This window comes from Mobula hypostoma, chromosome 23 (assembly GCF_963921235.1).
Source record: "Mobula hypostoma chromosome 23, sMobHyp1.1, whole genome shotgun sequence".
Classification (NCBI taxonomy): Eukaryota; Metazoa; Chordata; class Chondrichthyes; order Myliobatiformes; family Myliobatidae; genus Mobula; species Mobula hypostoma.
Genome location: NC_086119.1, coordinates 28,030,670 through 28,056,083, shown reverse-complemented (window position 1 = coordinate 28,056,083; position 25,414 = coordinate 28,030,670). Strand labels below are relative to the sequence as shown.

At 38.9% G+C, this 25,414-nt stretch overlaps 1 protein-coding gene across 1 annotated transcript in view; it reads left to right on the top strand.

Annotated features, from left to right (window-relative positions):
* kiaa0753 (KIAA0753 ortholog) overlaps window positions 1-10,297 on the top strand; it is a 66,834-nt gene extending 56,537 nt beyond the window's left edge. The window contains exon 17 of the mRNA XM_063031033.1: window positions 3,623-10,297. Coding sequence (XP_062887103.1) covers window positions 3,623-3,794 — 172 coding nt within the window. The 3' untranslated portion in view covers window positions 3,795-10,297. The remainder of the gene's footprint in view (window positions 1-3,622) is intronic.
* The last annotated feature ends 15,117 nt before the right edge of the window (window positions 10,298-25,414 follow it).

Below are 25,414 nucleotides of genomic sequence, written 5' to 3'. Positions count from 1 at the left end.
TCGGCTGCATCGACTGCACTTGAAGGCGCTGTCCTCCAGTGTTGTCTTGGTGCTGTTTTTCTGACGAGTGCGCTTTTCTTCAGCAAGCCTCAGCTTCTCTTCTCCTCTTTTTAGACCTCTGCGTAGTTCCAGCCTCCAGTGACAGTGATCACTTGCGATGTCCTCCCACCTCTTGACGTTCATTTTCAGTGACTTCATGTCTGTCTTGCAAACGTCTTTGAAACGAAGATGGGGCCGCCCTTGTGCTCTCTTGCCGGAGGCTAGTTCCCCGTACAGCAGGTCTTTCGGCATACATGCATTAAGAAATGATACAATGTTTCTCCAGAGTGATATCACAGAAAACAGGACAGACCAAAGACTAACACTGACAGAATCACATAATTATAACATATAGTTACAGGAGTGCAAAGCAATACCATAATTTGTTAAAGAACAGACCATGGGCACAGTAAAAAAAAGTTTCAAAGTCCCGAGTTGATCGACTCCCGAGTCCCCGATAGCAGGCGGCAAAAGGCAGAAACTCCCTGCCATAAACCTCCAGGCACCGTCAACTTGCCGATACCTTGGAAGCAGCTGACCCCAGCCGACACTGAGTCCATCCGTCCGAAAACTTCGAGCTTCCGACCAGCCTCTCCGATACAGCCTCCTGAGCGCCGTCCTGTGCCGAGCGCCTTCGACCTCTCCCCGGCCCCTGAAACTCGCAAAGCCGAGGATTTCGGGGCCTTCAGCTCCGGAGATTCCGGTTACCACACAGTGGCAGCGGCAGCGAAGTGGGCATTTCAGAAGTTTTCCAGATGTTCCGCTGTGCTCTCGCGTCTGTCTCCATCAAATCAGAATTGTGCATAGTCCCCTACTTGACAGATAACAGATATCACCGAAGTGGCCGCGCGCACTGCCGTCGCGTCGCCATCTTCTCCCCCCTCCCGGGAGGTTTACAATAAACAATAGGTTTACCTGGTATGTCTCTGGACTGCGGAAGAAAACCAGAGCATCCGGGGAACCTGCATGCAATCCATGGGGAGGATGTACCCAGAGAATCCTTACAGAAAGGCACTAGAGTTGAACTCTGAACTCCGGAACACCCCAAGCAGTAATAGCATCGTGCCAATTGCTATGATAAGGTGGGGCCCCTATATCCTGATATTCTAAATCAGTGAAAAGAATGTGGAACAATTATCATATGTGTCATGGAGAGAGTTCTACCTCCTTAAGAAAGGAGAAGAGAATGAAAAAGATGTGCTTCTAGGTGGAATATTTCCAGAATACCCATGTCAGGGTGCTGTTTAGCGCCTATACTCAGCATTTAACATCATTATTCCTACAGTCCTGATCGAATAGCAACAAAACCTAGGCCTCTGTAACTCCGTCTGCAACTGAATCCTCGACTTCCTAACCAGAAGACCACAATCTGTGCGGATTGGAAATAACATCTCCACTTCACTGACAATCAACACTGGTGCATCACAGTGAATGTGATAAGTGCCATTTGCGAATTTGCTGATGGTACAGCCATTGTTGGCAGAATTTCAGAAGGTGATGAAAAGGTGTACAGGAGCGAGATATATCAGTTAGTTGAGTGGTGTTGCAGTAACAACCTTGTACTCAACGTCAGTAAGACCAAAGAGCTGATTGTGGACTTCAAGAAGGGTAAGATGAGGGAACACAAGCCAATCCTGACAGAGGGATCAGAAGAGGAAAGAGTGAACAATTTCAAAGTCCTGGGTGTCAGTATCTCTGAGGACCTGACCTGGATGCAACATATTGATACAGCTATAAAGAAGGGAAGACAATGACTATATGTCATCAGGAGTCTTAGGAGATTTGGTTGTCAATTAAAACACTTAAAAACTTCTACAAATGTACTGTGGAGAGCATTGTGACTGGCTGCATCACTGTCTGGTAATGGGGGGGGGGTGATGCTACTGTACAAGAGCAAAGGAAGCTGCAGAAACTTCTAAATTAGTCATCTCCATCATGGTTACAAGCCTCCGTAGCATCCAAGACATCTTCAAGGAGTGGTGCCATAGGAAGGCATCATTCATTGCTAGGGATCCCCTCCTCCCAGGACATACCCACTTCACACTGTTACTGTGGGGTAGGAGGTACAGAAGCCTGAAGACACACACCGCGATTCAGGAACAGCTTCTTCTCCTTTGCCGTCTGATTTCTAAATGGACATTGAAACCATGAACATGATCTGACTAGTTTTTGATTTCTGTTTTTTGCACTACTTATTTTAACTATTTAGTAGATATATTTACACACGCACGCACGCAAGGGGTGATTGATAAGTTCGTGGCCTAAGGTAGAAGGAGTCAGTTTTAGAAATCCTAGCACGTTTATTTTTCAACATATTCCCCTCCTACTACACACTTAGTCCAGCGGTCATGGAGCATACGGATCTTGGACCTCCAAAAAGTGTCCACAGAAGGGTGATTGATAAGTTCGTGGCCCAAGGTAGAAAGAGATGAGTTAGGAGATGAGCTCTTCTTACATGCACATGCAGGTCAACTCTTTGAGTGATTATGCAGAAAGTTTGAAGTTAATAACTCATCTCCTTCTACCTTAGGCCACAAACTTATCAATCACCCCAATGAGTTATTAACACATGAGTTATTAACTTCAAACTTTCTGCATAATCACTCGAAGAGTTGAACTGCATATGCATGTAACGAGAGCTGTATAACTCATCTCCTTCTACTCTAGGCCACAAACTTATCAATCATCGTGTGTGTGTGTGTGTGTGTGTGTATATAAAATCTCATTTTTTTTTCTCTATATCGCATTCATTGTACTGCTGCCATAAAGTTAACAGATTTCACAATATATGCCAGTGATATTAAATCTAATTCTGATTCTTTGTTTATAATTTATGTCTTCCATTAGATTTGTTTTGATTAACCTAAGTAGGGTCATTTAGACAAAGCATTGATCTTTCTCCCCCATTTGTGAAAAGGATAATCTGATATTAGCAAAAGTCTTAGAGGGACTAAAACTAAATGAAAATTCTGTTTTGAGGTAACGTCAAAAAAAAATGTAGAGATATAAACAGTAATTTTTATATTAAAACTGTGTACATAATTTTCATAACTGCTTTTAATTTGCTAATTGTTGTTTAAAAAAACAGTTTAATAGTACTACATATTATTTCCCCAGAATTTTTTTCTCTTTACTTCCAATTCAGTGAAGGTGATTTGCTCCAATTTAAAAAAATTATATTATTGTATTTAACTGACGGATTGCAAAATTATGATATGCATAGAGAAAACATTGAAAATATGTCAAAAACTTATTTGCCTAGTAGAAATGCAACATACAGAATATTACAGAATAAATTAGAAATCTAGAATATATTTTCTTCAAGTGTTGAAGTGAGAATAGCAGTAAGTGTCAGAATGGGATTTTGATTTCTACTCTAGCATTTGTATACTGTAATAGCTTATTTTTTTACATGAGGAAACTTTAGTGATGAGGAAATAGTAATTATTGAATCACTCTATTGCTTGCTGATAAACAGGTAAATATATTTTCATATTGCAAGTTTACTTGCTAATCTCTGATAAACTTGAAGTATTATGCATTAGGTGACTTTTCTGACATGTCCTCTCCCTTTTTTTCTAAGCTTGGCTGAAGAGTTAATGGAAGAAGGTGTAAGTGATGTTGCTGCTGAATTCCAGGATGCGTGTGAGGAATATGCTGAAGCCTTGTTCACAGCTGAATTTATGCAGCCTGTGGAGCAGGAAAGCAAAACTAAGCAATCCCTGGTATCCCTACAGGAGGGATGTACTCTGTAAATACTTGAAAGAAACCGTAAGCTCTTACCTGAAAATGTTTATAATATGTGCATAACACATGGTATGTGCATCACAGATTTGATTGTTGATCCGATTGACAATGATATTTTTAATGTACAACATTTTAAAAGTTTTATCAAGACCTTGCCATAAATTTAAATGATTAAAAGCTGGTGTATTAATTTCATTTCTTATGTTTAAGGTTACAAAGTAGATTTTCAATGTAATGTAGAACTTGACTTCCTTGATTTTTACAAGTTGCTGGCTGGTCAATTGTATATTTAAACTGGTACAGCTGATTTTCTAGGATTGTTTAGAAACTATTTTTACTCAGATGCTTTGACTGTTAAAGACGTGTTACCTTTACTTTCGAGCAATGCCCTGACTTGAAAACAATTCATATGCAAAGCACAAGAAACACATACCGTCCCACATTTGAAATTTAAATTGTTTTCACCCTTATAGAGATTAATGTTCTAAAAGCAAGGTGTAAAACTAAACACTTTCTTTGGGAATTACTGAATTACGTTGTATGTGACTATGTAGTATCTTGTTAGTAGCATATTAATATTCACATGACAGAAATATTTCTATCTTACCAAGATTTTAGAATTCCTTTTCCTTTTCTTTGTATATCTGGACATATTTCTAATAGTTCCCTGCTGGAATTGTTGATCATAATGGCTTTCCATCAGAACTGTTGAAATTTTATCCCTAAGGCTTTGTGGACAAATAGGTCTGGCTGCACTATAGAAAACAATTACTTCACTTATTTCCTTGTTAAGTGGGTATCAGTTTTTGGAATTAAGAAGTGACAACATACTATAATGAATAGATTATAGTAAGATGAGGTCAAATTTACTGAAGTGTCATATTTATCCGAGTAATTGTACAGCATCAGCATAGAAACAGGCCCTGTGCGCACTGTGTCTGTACTAACCTATCTATACTTATGTGTGCATTATTTCCAAATCCATCTATGCCTTGTTCATCCAAGTACCTGTCTAGATCCTTCAATGTTATCACTGTTTCTGCCTCCACCATCTCCTTTTTCAGTTTGTTTCAGGTGCCAGCTACTTATTGGAAACAGTTACCCCCTAGTGCCCCATTAAACTTCTGCTCTCTGTCTCACCTTAAACCTATGCCTCATTTTAGTCAACTTTACCATGGGAACAGACACTGGCTATCTATCCTGTCTAACCCGTCATCATTTTGTATACAGTACTTCTATCATGTCACCTCTCAGGCTCCTTTGCTCCAGAGAAAACAGGACCAGCCACTCTAATCTTTCCTTATAATTCAAGACCTCTAATCCAGACAACATCCTTGTGATTTTTTTCTGTGTTCTGTTTAGTTTATCACATCTTTCCTATTGTATGGCAACTGGAACCCCACAGAGTTTTGTAAAGCTGTAATATGATCTCCCAACTCCTGTGCTTGATGCTATGACCAATGAAGACAAGCATACCGTACGCTTTATTCACCACCCTATCTGCCTGTATTGCCACCTTCTGGAAACTATGTACTTATACCCCAAGGTCTCTCTGTTCAACAATGGGGCATCACGTCTTACTGTGTATGAACTACCCTAGTTTAACTTCACTTATAAAGGACTTACAAGGACTCTTCATCTCAGGATCTCAGTATTGATTATTTATTTATTATTATTATTATTTTGCTTTTTGTTTGTTTCTTTGTATTTATTGTGAATGCCTGCAAGAAAGTGAATCTCAGGGTTATATATGGTGACATATGTGGACTTTGTTAATAAATTTACTTTGAACTTTGTCAAGTTAATTTCCATTGGCCATTCTTTTGTACTCCTTCTCAGATTACAGCTATACCCTGTTGTAAATTTAAACAATCTCCTTCAATGCCACTATGCCATTAATTCTGGAGTCATCTGCAGGATTACTGTTCATGCCATCTACATTCTCATCCACGTCATAAATATTTATGAGAAGCAATAAAGCACCCAGCACTGATCCCTGCTGCACACTGCATATCACAGGCCTTCAATCCAGAAAAACAGCGCACCACCACCACCCTCCGGCTTCAACTACCAAGCTAATTTTATCTCCAATTTGCTAACTCACCCTGGATCCCTTGTGATCTAACCTTGTGGTCCAGTGAAGCCTTGTGAAAATATACTAGACAACATTTGCTGTCCTGTCTCCATCAATCCACGTGATCACCACTTTAAAAATAAACTTACTTATTTTCTTGAGGCATGATTTCCCACAAGCAAAGCCATGCTGACCATTCCTAATCAGTCCTTGCTTTTCCAAATGCAAATAAATCCTGCCACTTGGAATCCCTTCCAATAACTTCCTTACCAGCCCACAGTTCCCAGACTTAACCCTGCTGCTATTTCTTACCAAATGGCATACATTAGTCATCTTCTAGTCTTCTGGTACGTCATTCGTTACTAACTAAAATACCAGACTGATCATTTAAATGTGCCTTCCTAAGTCCCTTCATTCTAACAGGAACATGCTGGCGCTGAACTCTCCCTGCCTCATTCAAAAGCGTCCCAGATGCCCTAATACTTGCAAACAACTGCTCCCAAACAACTTTTGTGAGTCCCTGTTTGATGCTGTCAAAATTAGCCCTATCTGATTTAGGACCTTAACTTGAGGACTAGTCCTATGCTTTCCATAACTAACTTGAAACTAATAGGATTATGGTCACTGGTCCCTAAGTGCTCCCCTGTTGACATGTGAACCATTTGCCCAACTTTATTTCCTAAAAGGAGATTGAGTGTACTTCCTTATCTAGTAGGATCATCTACATATTGCTGCAGCAGACTTTCTTGAATACACTTACATTTTGATATCTAATCCCTTGGTACAGAGGGAGTCTCAGTCAATATTAAAAAAGTTAAAATCACCCACTATTTCAGCCCTTTTCTTAGACCTAACTAATTTCTCTGTATATTTGCTCCTTTACTCGCTGCTATCGGTTGAGGGGCCTATAGTGTAATCCTGCTCATTGAAAGTTCTCCCCCAGGATGTTCTGCATACTGTCTAATCAATAATGCAACTTACCCTGCTCACCTACGTCCACCTCTGTCTTGCCAGAAGCATTGATACCTCTCCGTCTTTCATCCTGGTTCATATGTTCAGCGGCCTGACTGAAAATATCTATTTAAATGTTTATTTTGCTTTTATATCATCTCAATGTGTACTTAAGAATGTATAAATAATTGTAGTTTTATACATATAAAAAAATGGAAAAGGTAAAAAAAAAGAAAATATTAGTTCAGTACTCTTAATAATTTCATGTGATCCTGTTACTCTTATTTGACTTTGCTGTTAAACATTGCAAATCTTTAATTAAAAAGGTCGAGAGTGTGGATCACCCATTGAAATCCAGCACTAATGAAACTAAAGAATTTTGATATTAGTGTGTATTAGATCAACAGCAATTCCCATATTGTAACAAAGCACAACTGATTCAAACGAAAATATATATTTTTTAAATTTAATAAACTGTCTGAATTGAATGATTTTATTGTTTTCAAAAATAAGTCAGGATTCTTCTAAATGATTCATGGATATTTCCGTTGGCATATTGCAAATTGGTAAACATAACTGCACAAGTGAATTCATATTATCATTTTAATATGGAACAATACACAAAAGAGCTGGAGGGACATCTATCGAAGGTAATGGACAGTTGATGTTTTCATAAGATGTAGGAGCAGAATTAGGCCATTTGGCTCGTTGAGTCTGCTGTGCCATTTTATCATGGCAGATCCATTTCTCTCTCAGCCCCAATCTCATGCCTTTTTTCTGTATCCCTTCATGCCCTGACCAATCAAGAATCTATCAACTTCTGCCTTAAATATACATAAAGAATTGGCCTTCACAGCTGCCTGTGGCAACGAATTCCACACTCTGACCAAAGAAATTCCTCGTCTCCATTCTAAAAGGATGTCCCTCAATACTGAGGCCGTGTCCTCTGGTCTTAGAATCTCCCACCATAGGAAACATCCTCTCCACATCCATTCTGTTAAGGTCCTTCACTATTCGATAGGTTTCAATAAGGTCACCCCTCGTTCTTCTGTATTGTGGTGAATACAGTCCCAGATTGATCAAATGCTCTTCATTTGACAAGCCATTGAATCCTGGAATCATTTTTGTGAACCTTCTTTGAACCCTCTCCAGTTTCAGCACGTCCTTTCTAAGATAAGGGGCCCAAACCTGTTCGCAATACTCCCAAGTGAGGCCTCATCTGTGCTTTATAAAGTTTCAACATTACATCCTTGCTTTTATATTCTAGTCCTCTTGAAATGAATGTTAACATCACATTTGCCTTACTCATCACAGGATCAACCTGCAAATTAACCTTTAGGGAATCCTGCAAGTCAGTTTTTTGTATTTTCTCTCAATTTAGAAAATAGTTAACTGTTTCATTTCTTCTACCAAAGTGCATGACCATACACATCCTGACACTATTCCATCTGCAATTTCTTTGCCCATTCTCCTAATCTAAGTCTCTGTACTTTTTCAAAACTACCTGCCCCTTCACCTATCTTCATATTGTCTGCAAACTTGGGAACAAAGCCATCAATTCCATCATGCAAATCACTGACATATAACATAAAAAGAACAGTCCAACACAGACCCCTGCAGAACACCACTAGTTATTGGCAGCCCCCCCAGAAAAGGCTCTGTTTATTCCCACTCTTTGCTTCCTGCCAATCAACCACTGCTTTATTCATGCTAGAATCTTTCCAGTGATACCATGGGCTCATAGCTAATTAAGCTGCCTCATGTGTGGCACCTTGTTAAAAACCTTCTGAAAATCCAAGTACACAACATCAACTGATGCTCCTTTGTCAATCCTGTTTGCTACTTCATCAAAGAATTCCAATACATTTGTCAGGCAAGATTTTCCCTTGAAACCATTCTAACAATGGCCTATGTTATCATGTTCCTCCAAGTACCTTGAGACCTCATCCTTAATAATTGACTCCAACGTCTTCCCAATCACTGAGGTCAGACCTGTAGTTCCTTTTGTTCTGCCTCTCTCCCTTCTTGAAGAGTGGAGTGACATTTGCAATTTTCCATTCTTCCGGAACCATTCCAAAATCTGGTGATTCCAAAAAGATCATTACTAATGACTCCACAATTTCTTTAGCCACCTCTTTCAGAACTCTGGGGTGTACACCATTTGGTCCAGGTGACTTATCTACCTTCAGATCTTTCAGTTTCAGATTAAGACCTTTCATCAGGACCCGATACGTCAACTGTCCATAGATGATGCCTGACCAGCTGAGTTCCTCTTACTCCTTTGTGTGTTGCTCCAGATTTCCAGCATCTTATTCACTTGTATCACCATTTTAATAAGGAACATTGAGAAGCCATACCTGTATAATACAAAAACCTATGCAAAAGTGTATTTCAATTATAATTACATTGCTGTATTATTTGTTTTAAAATATTTTCGTATACTTGATGCAGCATCATTCTAGCAACAGCCCTTCATTGTGCTCTGATAATTCCGTCTAAATGCCTAGTCAGAAAAAGTTTGGTAATAGGATTTATCTGGGTAATTTTGAAGTAAAAGTAAAAACATTTTTAAGAATAGTATTTTGAAGAAAACATAATTGGAACATAATCATAAGTAATATATTTCTGATTTTATTCAGACTTCTTAATGTGCCTTTGAATTTTAAAAACAAGTAGTACAGCAAGTTAATTATAATTGAAATATATTTTTGCATATGTTTTTACTTATGTATTGTAATGGACTAAAACCATTATTCTGTATTTGGTATTTGCAGGACCAAAGAACTTTATTTTGAACTGTTATAAATTTGCCTAGATTTTGCTCTACATTTTGAAATTTGGACTCAGTGAGGCAGCATATCTTAGTTCCTAATCAGGAGCTAAAATTCAAAGTTTACAAATAGATTGCAAATTCTTGGCCTTTGACAGGAGATGTAAATCTCAGCAAATTAGTACAACCCTGGATATGCTTGTAAGAACTTCTGTAAATAATCAACTTAGAGCAGTCAGTTTTGAACGAACTTACATTTTAAGTTTACAAACCAAACACTGATATTGTTCAGTGTGCTCATTTTTGCTTCAGCAATATTGAGGTAAGGGCTGAGGAGCTTAGGATGGGTAATTTAGAGCCCATAGTTATCATACAGGCATCTCCATAAACTTTTATTTATATACAATATATAAGGTTGAGATTTCTAGCAATATAATCAGATTTTGAGCCTGAAACCAAGTTTTTTTTTTAAAAACAGTCCAATAACAGATTTATTTGAATATAATTGAATGTTTCTATATTTGTAACTAATTGTTTTAATGTGAGGTTTAAAGATTGTACAGGTTAGTGTTTTCAGTAACTTCACTCTTAAATATCTTGTGCACATAAGAGCAAAAACTGGATTCTGATTTATAAGAACGAGTAACTGGAATGTATACAAATCTTGTATAATTAGTTTTTGAAATTTATTCTTGAGCTCATTTGAACATTTTTGTTTTGTGGGAAATATTTTTATATTTATAAATATTTAATGAAATTAACATTCCACCTTGCCCTCTGGTATTTATTACACTTTGGATGAATCTCAGTTCTTAAAATATTAATGTACATCTAGATGTTTGACTCTACATGCAACCGTACATCTAGCTATTTTGTAGTTCCTGACACAACAAAAGAAGTATAAAATCTAGTTTGGTTAAAAAGTTCTATTATTAACAAAGTTACACATGTTGTTGACAGCACTATCTAGTGGAACTTGAATAATAATCTGCTCACTCTTCTTCCTTTGTATCCTATCAAAATTGATTGACACATTCGGAGAAAGTATCTGCAATCCAGAGGTGAATTGACTGGGTTTGCCTTTAAGATAAAAGCAAAGCTTGAACTAGTGTGGCACCAAGTAGTGCTAATGATGTTGAACTTAATGGGAATTAGTAGGAGCAAAAATCTGTACTGGTTGGAATCATACTGAGTACAAAGGTAAATATTTATTGAGGGCCAGACTTCACACCGCCAGTACATCACAACAGGGTGTGGTTAGCTCTGTCATTTGCTTTTGATCAGAATTGAGGATGCTTGCTGTCAATGCCAAATCTTCTGAAATCAGGTAGACATATTTGCTTTCAGCTAAACTTTGGCAACATTCAGGCTTAGGTTGAGGTATGCCAAGTAATAATAATCATCTCTATTAAAATGTACTCTCACCCTCTTTTTCAATTCAAGGTTATTATTTTGCTGAGTAACTCATCCATTGTTCTTCTGGGGAAGGGCGGGGAGGATGTTTTTTAAATAAACTAGACACACTAGTTATATACTGTACAATACTTACTCAAACAGGCCAGATTCTAGCAATCTATTCACTTCCATCTGCACCCTGTGGCTACTTTATAAGGTACAGGAGTGGGCTTTATAAGGTACAGGAGTGGGGGGAACCCAGTGTGGTCTTCTGCTGTGGTAGCTCATTCACTTCAAGTTTTGACATGCTGTGCTCTTCTGCACACTACTGTTGTAACACACGGTTATTTGAACCTTTCTGTCAGCTTGAACCAGTCTGACCATTCTCTTCTGACATCTCTCATTAACTAGGCATTTTTGCCCACAGACCTGCTACTCAATGTCTTTTTTTTTGTATTTTGCACCATTTTGTGTAAGCTCTAGAGACTGCTGTGCATGAAAATCCCAGGAGAGCAACGGTTTTGAGATACTCAATCCATTCCGTCTGGCACCAACATCTTTTCCATCGTCAAAGTCACTTAGACCACGTTTCTTCCCCATTCTGTTATTTGGTCTGAACAACAACTGAATCTCTTGACCATGTCTGCATCCTTCTATGCATTGAGTTGCTGCCATGTATTAGACATTTGTCTTAACGAGCAAGTGTGTGGGTGTACCTAATAAACTGGCCACTGTGTATATTTGCTTCCTCTACCACTGATACAGCATGTATGACAGCTCATAAGACTTAGTTGAGCCCTTTCTTGCAAACTCTGCCACCTATAATGTGAAGGCATTGTTTTATTATTGATATAAGTACTGACAATAATTTGTCATATATGTACATCAATAATTTCGGATATGCAGATGACACTGTGTTAATTGCAAGTACGGAGGAAGAACTACAAAACTTAAGTGATATAATTGTTGAAAAAAGTGCAAAAATGGGTCTATCTATCAATTGCAAAAAGACAGAATGTATGATGATATCCAAAAAAAAGGGGAATCCTATCTGCAGGCTGAGAATAAATAGGGAAGACATAAAACAAGTACAGAACTTTTGCTACTTAGGAAGCTGGGTGACATCAGATGGCAGGTGCGACATGGACATCAAAAGAAGAATAGGGATGGCAAAAGACACCTTTATGAGAATGAAGAGTATACTGACCGATACTAAACTAGGCATGACAACCCACCTCAGAGTACTGAAATGTTACGTTTATCCAGTTATGTTATATGGCTCAGAATGTTGGACAATATCTAGTAACATGAGGAAATGAATTGAAGCAGCAGAGATGTGGTTTTTGAGGAGGATGCAAAGAATATCATGGATGAAACGAATATCTAATTGGGATGTCATGAACAGAGCAAACACAAAAAGAAATAATGTATGAGATCATTAGATTAGATTAGATTATGAGGAACACTCAGTCCTCATTTATTGTCATTTAGAAATGCATGCATTAAAAAATGATACAACGTTCCTCCAGAACGATATCACAAGAAAACACAGGACAAACCACGACTAAATCTGACAAATCCACATAATTATAACTTAGAGGTATAACAGTGCAAAACAATACCATAATTTGATAAAGAGCAGACCATGGGCATGGTAAAAAAAAGTCTCAAAGTCCCGATAGACTCATTATCTCACACAGGCGGCAGAAGGGAGAAACTCTCCCTGCCATGAACCTCCAAGAGCCGCCAACTTGCCGATGCAGCACCATTGGAAGCACCCGACCGCAGCGGACTCTGAGTCTGTCTGAAAACTTCGAGCCTCCGACCAGTCCCTCTGACACAGCCGCTCCAAGCACCATCCTCTGCCCAGCGCTTCGATCCCGCCCTGGCCACCGAGCAGCAAGCAAAGCCGAGGACTCAGGGCCTTCTCCTCCGGAGATTCTGGACCACACAGTAGCAGCGGCAGTGAAGCAGGCATTTCAGAAGTTTCACCAGATGTTCTTCCATGCTTTCACGTCCGCCTCCATCAAATCAGGATTGTGCACGGCACCCTACTTGACAAATAACAGACATCACCACCGGAGTGGCCGCTGTGAGCTGCGTCGCGCTGCCATCTTCTCCTCTCCTCCTGAAAAGGCAACGTAACTTCATTGGACACGTGATTAGGAAAAAGGAGTTAGAATGTATGGTAATTATGGGAAAGATTGAAGGGAAGAAAGCAAAAGGAAGACAAAGACAAATGATGATGGAGATAGCAGCCAGAGAACTGGAAATGAATACCAATGAATTGATCCACTTCACCCGAAACAGGAGAGTGTGGGCCATGTTAGTCAGAGCTCAAACTGGGCACGGCACCTGATGATGATGGTGACGATGATATGTACTGACATTCTGTGAAAACCTTTGATTTGTATCCCATCCAAACAGATCATTCCAAACATAAGTACATTGAGTTAGTTAAAAAGGAAAAACAATAACCAAATGTAGGATATAGTGTTACAGTTACAGAGAAAGTACAGTGCAGGTGGACAATGAGGTGTAAGAACCTTTATGAAGTAGAATGAGGGACCAAGAGTTCATCTCCTTCATACAAGAAGTCCTTTTAAGAGTTTTGCAACAGTGAGATAGATCTGTTTTTTTGAAGTCTCTGGTAATGATGACCATAAAAACTGAACTCCCATCTGGTTCATTAATATTGAAAGAGATCTGCTACCCAATCTGGCCAGACCCACCAGTGTAATTGGTGCCTCAGTTTAGGGACATTCGGGGATGGATAATTAATACTGACACTGTCCATGATATTCACATTCTATGAGTCAATTAAAAGGGTTACTTGTAGTGGGTGTGCCTTTTTGTGTCACACACTACTCTCATTTGGAAGTGTTTTTTTTAAGCTGGCTGTGAGCTTAGAAAGCCTTACCCAAAAATACTGTGGGGATATCTTCAACCAAACAACTTCTGTGGTTTACAAGTGTGACAATCCTGCACCTTGTAAGGAGTAATAAGGATAGAAAATAAGGATTCAGCATCTGCAGAGCCTCTTGCGTTTATGGAAAATAAATGCTGAATTTGCCAGCACCACCCATAAAAGGATAATTAAAAACAATGTGAATAATTCCTATATTCAGAACACTTCATTATCTTGCTTTGTGACTGTGGTCAAGTGAGCAAGCAAATTCTATAAATTAACAACTTCAGTAATGGAAATTAGGGACCTCTCACAGGTATTCAATTTCAGAGGTGCGTGTTAATTAGATACACATACAGTATGTATTTCATAAAATAGAGTAAGTTGGAGAGAGGGTTAATACTCCTAAACTATCCACTGTCCCAGACCTAACGATAGTTCTGTCCATGCAAAAACTTCTCTTTGTCATTCTCTCTTCAAAATGTTGAATTGCTGAGCTCAGCCATCCCATGTCACTGAAGTTTTTGATCATTGTTTCCATGTTGGTAAATAACAGAACAGTTGAAAGGCATCATCTTTACCTATTGAAAATGAATAGAAATGGTAACAGACTGAACTGTCTCCCTCTTTAACTTAAGCGTTCAACTATTCTAACAAAATGAATGAAGGTTCAAAATTGGGTATGTTCTAGTTTGGTTCAGCTGAAGCCATTAGGAAAACACTACAAGTTCTTCTTGGGGAGGAACTAGTTGTGCTTTTATTGTAATTTTAGTACAATATAAGGTAAATGATTTGACGTATAAATGATATAAGTAATCCTCAGAAGTATGCTGTGACCATGTGTGATTTATCATTGCTGCTGCAGTTGTTATCCAAACTCCATTTGCCTCTGTCATTGGGATACATGTAGTCAGAGTCAGTATCTTGACAATCTGTGGTTGCTCACATTTGATTACCCTAAGAACATATTGTTCAATGCTGATTTTTTTGACAATTTGTTTGGGAGATGCTGTTACAACTCGGGGCATTCTGGAATTCAGAGTTCAATTCTGGGACCTTTCTGTGAGGATTCTCTGTACATCCTGCCCGTGTAATGTGTGGCTTTTCCCCAGAGCTCGGGTTTCCTCACACAGGCCAAAGGCATACCAGGTAGGTCCATTGGACATTGTAAACTGTCCTGTGATTAAGTGTGGGTAAAATCAGGGCTGTGGGGCTGCCAGGGCAGTGTGGCTCGAAGTGCTGCAAGGACCTACTCCGCACTGCATCATTAAATACAAAAGGCTGGAAACACACAGCAGGTCAGTCTGCATCTGTGGTGGAAAAGAGGAAGATCTTTGACCTGAAGCATTTAAACTCAGTTTCTTTTCGGACAGATTTGACATGACTGACATGATTATGAGCATTTTCTGGTTTATTTAGGTTCCCAGCATTTGTAGTTTTTAGAATGTCATTATCTATGTTATATTGTCAAATTATGTTACATTTTAATTTTACGAACAAAGCAGCCAATCTTTCAGCGAAATCTACTTTCTAATGCCATCATCTCCTTCCATCATCATTATATACTAGCACACCAAGGCAAAGAGTTTAATAGATGTCTGGACAAATGCCATGTCTATTACAGAAATAATCTCCTGAATAATTTGTCCAGCAGCTTTCATATCACTTTTTAAAAAAATAAATCAATAGTGTCTTTGTAGAAAGTAACTTCGGTTTTCTAAAAGGATCAGCTGTGAAGTAAAAAAAAAGAACCTAATATTCAGTAATTGTACCAAAGGCAGCACATGGTTTATCCCTTGTTGTTTAGATTTAATAGAAAATTGGAAGTGCTTGATAAAATAAGACAGATGATAGCGGCTTGTTCAGCTAAGATGCCATTTTTGGCACACTCATGAACAGAATGGTGGATTTTAATAGAATTCTTACTCACCAAGCTGCCAAAATAATTGAACAGTTGATAAGAACAGCACTCATGCATAGTAATTGTGCTGAGGTGAAAAATTACAGTGTGTGCCTTAGTACAAAGGTAAGATTTTTTTCTAAATTAATGGACAAATTGAAAGCATTAATAACATTAGTTAGTCAGGTACTCATCTCAAAATTAAAAGGTCGTGAGTGGAAGTGCGAAAGAAGCTCTCAAAGTCTCAATCAAGCTCAATGCACAAACTCTGAAATATTTTCATTTTAATTTTCTTACCTCCTCCCTTACCCACTGACACTTCTTAACCCCTGTAAATGATAACTCAAGTATGAATCCAAGATACTTAGAGTTTATATGTACAAGCTAGCCTCACACCCTCCACTTAGACATCCTCAGGATATGTGTGAACCAGTGGGCAGGTGAAAAGGAATTTCCCGGTGAAGCAGGCTGTTATTCCTATTTACACTTAACTCCCACTCTTAGATTTAGACCTGCTAATTACTAGAGATAAATCTACAAATGATGGTCCTTCAGGTCTGCCTGAGCCCTAATCATCAGTACTTGTCATTGTAGTCATTCAGATGTCCTTGACTTGGGTGTTTGATAAATTAGTGAAAAGAAAGAAAGAGTGGAAGTAGGGGTGGGAATATCACCTCTACCTCAGCTGTGGTTTCCTGGAGTCGAGTTACACAGTAAAACTCTGATAATCCACTAAATCTCATTGATTTGGTATCTGGCTCAGGAGGTGATGTTTACCTGATTCCCTTTCCACTCACCATGGGTCAGTTATCCTACTCACTTCCAACTTCAAAATCATTTGGTTCCTTGTTCCTTTTCAGCTTGCTGGGCTGTGGTTTGCAGTGTTCCTTTTCAAGTTATCAGGTTCACTGGAAAATTTGTAATATTACTTTGTAATATCTAAAAAAAAATCAAATTAAAGAAGTCTCGGTGTACAAATATGAATATCACCGTAATCCTGAGTGTGCCAGATTATTGGATTTTTACTGAACATCCTTTCGTGTGTAGCTTTACCTAATGGCTCCTTATAGCTTCAGGTTCCAGCAAAACATCTGAATGCCTTTTGGTCTGCCTGAGTCCTAATCAGTATCATTATTGTGCTTTTTCAGCCTCTAGTCTTGTGTGCTCAATAAACTAGAGACAAGGAAGCAAAGGTGGGGGGAGAGTTTGGGATTATCCCTCCCAATTTAGATGCTGTTTTGTGGATTGGTGGGGGTTGAGAGGGGGTAAGTTGTGACCGCTGTACCTGCTATAGCTATAAATGGTACTTCTTCCTCCTATGAGAAAGCCATGAACATTTTAGAGCTACTCAAAGAGGCAACAACTAGAAAACATGAATCTCTATCTAATTGTGGGATGAAGATTAGGAAAACTAGTTCCAATATTGGAAACCATATTTTTTTTCCCTAGGGGTTTATAGCTGGGATTTGTCTTGCTATCTGGACTGGATGACCTTGAAATGAAAAAAGAGACGTACAGTTATTTATCTCCATTTAGAATAAAATTTTGGAAAATAGTATTTTGCTTGTTATTTGTTTCTTCTTTCAGTCTTGAATAAGTTATTATTCAGTCTCAAATCATGCACTAGTGCCATCTCTGTTCGAGGCTGTGGAGCAAATATTCAGCACCAGATATGTTATTGGATTTTTTAATATCTCAAGTCTGTGTTGTGTAATCAATAAGAAAAAGGCACATTTCAATTATGATACAGTTTGTGAATCACCTAAACTTCTACATCAATCACTGCAGTGACATTTTGTTCCTGTTTTAGTGCAGGTGAAACTAAAGCAAGCACACTGCTGTATATTTATAGAATAAATGTGATGTGAAGTCATGTAGGCCATGGTAGGCTGCCGAGGTAATTTTGTTAGAATAACAAGTGTACAATTCAAGAGTTATATAATCATATAAGAACAATAAGAATGCCTCCTGATCTGTAGTTACTAGTGTGACCAAGACATTTTGTTGCAACTATTAAAAAAGTGAAATTAGAATTCAGGAACTCTTGGTAGGTGCTGATCTTGTGTGGCCCTTCTTTGATATGGCTGAATTTGGGAAGGTTTGAACTTCCTGTCATTGCTCTTCAGATCTGAACATTGGAGTTTTAAAGTATTTTTTGTGTTTTGAGATTGCATTTTTTAAAGAAATGTTTCCCTGTTCAGTTGATCCCTTTTCCTTTTTTTGCTTATGAAAAATCTCCGATTCCTGTTGTTGCATTTGAACTATTAAACAAAGAAACAAGAATGGTGCACCCACCACATGCTGCTCAACAGCTTTAAACAACCCCAGAAATGAATCTTCTCCTGGCTTGGCTGAAGCCAGCATAGATTCATCGGCTTGAACATTTTGAGCAATTTAGACATTATACTGGCTAGAGCACCATTTGAAATAAAAACCTGATCCATTTTTTTTGCTTATTCAGTTCAAGACTTAACTGCACCATTTAAGAAATCCAATGAGTTCATCTGTTCAAGAAGATGGCTTAGAACCATCTTTTTTTTAGATTCTGAAGGGCAAATAAGGATAGGCATCCCCCAACTTTTTGTTCTGGTGTCTTCCCCCTCCCTTTTCATTCCTGAAGAAGGGTCTCAGCCCAAAGCATTGCTGTTTATTAATTTCCACAGATGCTGCCTGACCCGCTGAGTTCCTCCGACATATTGTGCGTGTTGCTTTGGATTTCCAGCATCTTCAGACTTCTTCATGTTTATGATAGGCAATAAATGCTGGTCTTGTTGAAAAAGCCTTGATCCTGAAGCAAGTATAAAAATGTAGTATTAGCTGAGGCCAGGTTGACTCATACCACGAAAAGCACTAATGCTTTGGGCATTGAGCACTTATTTGGGCAAAAAGACTCACTTTTATGCTGAAACATCTCAACTCCAGTTTCGCTTCATTGTCAACAATGACCTGGCCATAAAGCTTGCCAACATCTTATGAAAAGTAAGCAAAACTAACTTACCACTCACCGCAAATTATCACACAGCATCATTCATTTGCTCCAAACACTAGTAGAAACCAAGTTTGTGTTTCACAGTGAGGTGGTCCAACAAGAGAAAACTATGCAGATGGCTGTTTCCATCCCCTTTAGTTACTACTGTATTATTATTATTGAGTATTCTTTATAATATCATGCATTTTCAAAATGACTGCACATTCAGATCCTAGTACACTGAGTTCACTACACTTTCAAGAAGCAAATTAGCACAATTATTGGAAGTCATCTGAAACTTTGCCTAAATGTTAAGCATGAGTCATGAAAAGTGGTAGACATTAAAATTGGTGTTGTTTCACTGTAAATGCAAATCTTGTTGAACATGAACAGTACAAATTTATATTAGGTGTGTCAGTATAAAACAGAAAATGATGGATTTGCTATGAAGATGATAGACATAGAAACAAGAATTAATGTTTCAGAACAATGATTTTAATCAGAACTGATCAGCCTCCATGGAACTTTACTTCTGGATCAGGTGTTATGACTCCAAGATGAGCTTCAAACTACATAATTGAGAGTTGTCACTGGTTCATGGCAACCCTATGTGGTTGTCCATAGGGTTTTCATGGCAAGATATGGAAGTAGATTGCCAGGCCTTTCTTCTGCACAGATCCTGCTGCCCAGGTTGGGACCCGGCCGGATTTGAACTCAGGACATCCGCCTCGAAGTCCTGTGCTGATGGCTCCTCACCATCGGCTTGCTCAAAGACCACGTATTACCAACCCAGAAATAGGCCCTTCAGCCAACCGATTCCACACTAACCATCAAGCACCTTAATCCTACCCTAAACCATTTTATTCTCCCCACATTCCCAGCTACTTCACCCAGACTATATCACAGACGCACACACTAGTGACAACCTACAGTGGCCAACTAGCCTCACCAACCTATTCATCTCTGATAAATGTAGCACTGAGTGAAACCCCACCGAGGAAAACATAAAAACTCCACACAGACAGCCTCAGAGGTAGACTGAAACCAAATCACAGGGTCTGTGAGGCAGCAGTTACACCAGTTGTGCCATCGTGCCACACTGAACTGAAGGACACACCCACTGCTGCCTCAGTTCATCTGGTGCTCAAACCCTCACCAATACCCCTGTTATCTTCGGACTTGACTATATCAATGTTTCTCCCTCATTCACCCACCAAAAACATGAGGCCATCCAAAAAATTGTTCTGAATTATTTTTGTTTTAAAACCCTCCCCTTGTTTTAAATCAATTGCTTTCAAGTCATCCTTTCCATTTTCTGCAATCTCTTCCTGTGATCCACCCCTTACAGCTCTCTGTAGATCTTGATGTTTGATCACTCCCAGTGTTAATCCCACTATTTACAAAAGGATGTTGCATCAAATTCCAAGGCATAACCTGTTTAAATCTCTCCACCTCTCTACCTCACTTTTTTCACTTTCTAATACACTTCAAAACTCTTTCACAAAATTTTCTCATCAGCTCCAATTTTTTCTTTGAGTTTTAGTGCCACATTTTATTTGATAGCACTCCTGTAAATTGATTCAGTGGCGAAGACACTAGAGATGGCAGAACACAGTAGGTCAGTCAGCAGCTCTGAGGGGAAATGGACAGTCAATGTTTTGGGTTAAGACACTTCATCTGGACTCAGTGCAATGTAATTATGGATGTTGTTTTATTTTTCTTCTCCTTTTTTGAGCAAATGGAAATGTTCTCTGTTTGAACTTTATTTATTCAATTATTTTGGGATACAGCATGGAATAGGCTCTCTGGCCCAATGAGCCACACCGTCCCGGTAAACCACCTATTTAACCCTAGCCTAATCACAGGGAAATTAAAAAAAAAATGAGAGAAGAAATATTTAAAGCAACCTGAAGGGCAACTCCAGACAGCAATCATGTTGGATATGAAAGAGTTGGCCTTCAGGTTTCTTTAAATATTTCTTCTCTCATGTTAAATCTATGCCCTATGATTTTAGACTCCCCTACATTTGCAAAATGACTGTGATGATTGACTTTATCTATGTCTCTCATGATTTTAGATTTTGTTCTAAGGTCACCTTCCTCTATGTTCATGGAAAAATATCCTGCCTATCCAGTTTTTCCTTATCACATAAGCCCTCCAGTCCCAGTAATGTTCTTATGAATTTTTTCTGCACCTTTTCCAGCTTAATGGCATCCTGTCCATAGTTTGAAAATCAGAACTACACATAATTCTCTTCTGTGGTCCCACCAACATAATGTACAGTTGTATCATGACATCCCAACTTGGTTCTCAATATATCCCCTTGTACTCAACACTTGAACCTCTCACATATGTTTTTCTCACAGAAAATGATGGAGGAACTCAGCAGTTCAGGTCAGGGTATTGGCCTGAAGCATCAATTGATTATTCCTCTCCATAGATGCTGCCTGACCTACTGAGCACCTCCAGAATTTGTGTGAATTGCTTTGGATTTCAAGCATCTGCAGAATCTCTTGTGTGCTGTATATACTTTTCTCATCTAAGTGAACATGGCAACAACATTTTTACATGGAAAACTATGCTGGCTTAGTCAGTTATCGAGGATGACAGAGGAATATTCTATGCCTTTTAGTGATTAGCTAAGATTGATCTAACATTCTGATCTATTGGGAGTTTTAAAACTTAATATGACTTCTTGGGTCCATCTATTTCAGAAAATGATTTGGCATTTTCTTTACCTCCGAGAATTGAGTCAGAATCAAAGAAACCTAAGTGCTATCTAACACATGATCTATTAAAATCTAAAGACTTTTCATCTGCTTTACATATACAGAGAGTATATGCACAATGAGGTGAGGGTAACTTACATCCTGGTCTACAGTTCTCTCACACAACTCAGATGGCTGGTTAAGGATTAGAAAATCATTCCTGTTTCCCGAACATCTATTAATCTTTTTCCAAATGAAATTATCAAGCTTCCAGGTGCTGCACATTACTGCTGAGGTTTAATTGTAACACATAGCAGGGCACTTGAAAGATTTGTTCCGACCCTGTAGTGAGGACATGTGGGGAGCAAGGCCTACTTTAGAATGTTTGCTCAGTACATTTAGAACTTGAATTTTCTCTTTATTTGGCTTGATCCAAACATTTTTTTCTCATATTTACCGATATTTAAAAATTCTAATCAAAAATGTATTGATTTTTGTTCTTTGTAAAGTGTGAATAAATAGAAATTGGTAATATTTATAATATCCATGTTCAGAATCATATTAGCTTATTAGCATTTATTACTGTACACTAGTTTTACCATGATGTTACTGACCACTTGATCCTACAAACAGGTAGGATTGATATATATACACACACTGTTTATGAGTATTTTAAAATACATGTATAGCTTTTTTAAAGATGGATGAAAGTGCAAATTCTATCTGACTGACATTCACTTTTACTGAATTGATGAATAACTTTAAAATTGATTTTTATGTGGAGAAACGATGATTATGGAACAAAAATAACAACTATAAGAGCTCAGTGGGTGAAGCAGCATCTGTGGTGCCTAAAAGGCTGCGTTGATGTTGCGGGTCAAGACCTTGGATCAGGAGTGGGTTGCTGAGGGTTGGTGGGAAGGAGGAGGGAAATAAATGGCCAAAACACAGAGATGTTGGTGAGAGGTGGGAATTGATCTTGTAGATGATAGATGAAGGAAAGGAAATGGAGCGAGCAGGGGTGAGAGGGCAAGGTTGGATATCATGAACAAAGGAAAAGGGAACTAGGCTAGGTCGGTGAGAGTGAGATACCTAAAACTTTATCCACATTGGCCTTAAGGTTTTTTTTTCAGTTCAGTATAGGTTGAAAAGAGTTCAAAGTTTAAAGTAAATTTATTATCAAAGTAAACAACAGGAATTCTGCAGATGCTGGAAATTCAAGCAACACACATCAAAGTTGATGGTGAACGCAGCAGGCCAAGCAGCATCTCTAGGAAGAGGCGCAGTCGACGTTTCAGGCCGAGACCCTTCGTCAGGACTAACTGAAGGAAGAGTGAGTAAGGGATTTGAAAGCTGGAGGGGGAGGGGGAGATGCAAAATGATAGGAGAAGACAGGAGGGGGAGGGATAGAGCCGAGAGCTGGACAGGTGATAGGCAAAAGGGGATACGAGAGGATCATGGGACAGGAGGTCCGGGAAGAAAGACGGGGGGGGGGGTGACCCAGAGGATGGGCAAGAGGTATATTCAGAGGGACAGAGGGAGAAAAAGGAGAGTGAGAGAAAGAATGTGTGCATAAAAAAGAGTAACAGATGGGGTACGAGGGGGAGGTGGGGCCTAGCGGAAGTTAGAGAAGTCAATGTTCATGCCATCAGGTTGGAGGCTACCCATACGGAATATAAGATGTTGTTCCTCCAACCTGAGTGTGGCTTCATCTTTACAGTAGAGGAGGCCGTGGATAGACATGTCAGAATGGGAATGGGATGTGGAATTAAAATGTGTGGCCACTGGGAGATCCTGCTTTCTCTGGCGGACAGAGCGTAGATGTTCAGCAAAGCGGTCTCCCAGTCTGCGTCGGGTCTCACCAATATATAAAAGGCCACATCGGGAGCACCGGACGCAGTATATCACCCCAGTCGACTCACAGGTGAAGTGATGCCTCACCTGGAAGGACTTATTATCAAAGTATTTGTATGTCACCATATACTACTCAGAGATTCATTTTCTTGCAGGCATTCATAGTAGAACACAGAAATACAATAGAATCAATGAATAGCTATACACAGATGCTGACAAGCAACCATTGTACAAAAGAAACAAAAGAAGATGAACTATACACACACACACGCACACACACACACACACACACACACACGTTTGCTGAGGGCTCGGAGTCGGTGGCTGTGCAGTTTAATGTCAAACCGAACACGCCTCTCTGGAATACTGAAGGGATCAAATCAGACTTAACCTAAGCCTTGAGTGGACTTGTTTACTTTCTTGGGCTTGGGCTGCCGAGAGCAGCTCAACAAAGTCCTCCAGCTCTTTGGAGCTTCTGCAGGTGTTTCTGTAGCATGGGGCTTTTACGGGATGTGGTTGCTGGCCCCATGCCCTTATCTCCTCTTTTCATAACCAGCCTTGGGACTGTCCATGGAAGAGTTAACCACACGTTGAACTTGCATATTATTTGAAGAATGAAAATAATTGAACAAGGATGCTATTTTCATCACCAAAATAGGAAGGAAATCCATTCACAGGTGCTTTCATTAAGTGAATGGACAGTTTTTTTTTAACTAGTTTAAAAGAATCAATGGCATGGGAAAGCAATAAGTTCAAGAAACTTAAGCAAGTTACACAGCTTGGATGGCATTGTAAAAGCAGCAGCCTCCCCCCTGTGTTTGCAATGCCAGCAGTCCAGCTGCTTATAGAGCAATCATGGATATCTAGCTATCAGATACGTATCTCTGCATATAAATAGCTTTTGGACAAGATCACTTCAGAGACACAATATATGCTGCATTCTGTAATTGCTTTTGCCTTGTTCTGCCTTGCTGTACTGATATGATGAAACAATCTGCATGGATTGCATGCAAAATGTGGTACATGTGACAATAATAAACCAATTTAACAATTTTAAGTTAGAGAGCTTCCATACTTCATTGAAGTATTTATTCTCTCTAAGAAGATACAACTCATGAAAATCATTCATTAGACATGACATAATGTCATAATGCATATTACTGTTTACAAAGTTATTCAGGACATTGACCTGCAACTGCCCCATGATGAATAGAATTTGGTTTTGATGAGGGATTCACTCCTGACACAAAAGGTTAATTGTTTTCTTCTCAAGAAATGCTGGAAACACTTACCAAGCTTATTTTGCTCCAGATTTAGAATAGAAAGGTTAAGAGGAGAGATTTGCAATACGAATTTAAAACAAGGCAAGGCAGAAGTAAAATGTTGCAGCTTCCAATAGCCGAGAGATTGGTTATCCGAGGAAGGACACATGTTTAAGATGACTGCCAGATGAGCCATGTGGAAAATAATCCAACTAATAGTTAGAATGTGGAAGCAAAAAATCTAATTCTTTGAGATAGAAGCCACTACAGATGCTGGAATCTGGGCCAACAAACAATGTGCCGCAGGAACCCAGCAGGTCGAGCATCATCTGCGGGAGGGAGGAGTTGATGCTTTATTTCGAAATCCTTCATCAGGACTGATATATTTTGACCCAAAATATCCATAATTTCTTTACCCCTACAGATGCTGCTCGGACCTCTGAGTTCTTTCAGTAGATTGCTTGTTACTCTATAATTCAAAGAAGGTTACCACTTAAGTAATTGATGAAAACATTTACAGATATAGGGAAAGACTCAATAAGTGTTCTAATAAGATTGCTGTTGGAAAGAGCATTATGAACTTGATGTGTTAGTTCCATGATTTACGATTTGTTGACTTCCAGCATTGGCAATATTTACCCTTATTAAAAAATGCTAGGAGCAGATCTGTTACTTTTGTTTGGAAACAGGATACATTCTTGGATCCAACTACTGCCTCAAGCAAGATTTTGTTAGCATTAGGAGCGATATTTTACATTTGTGCTTAATTTGTTAATTAGAGCACTTGAATATGCTCAAGTAATGTGAAGAAATGTTGTAAATGGTCAGCAGGGTCAAA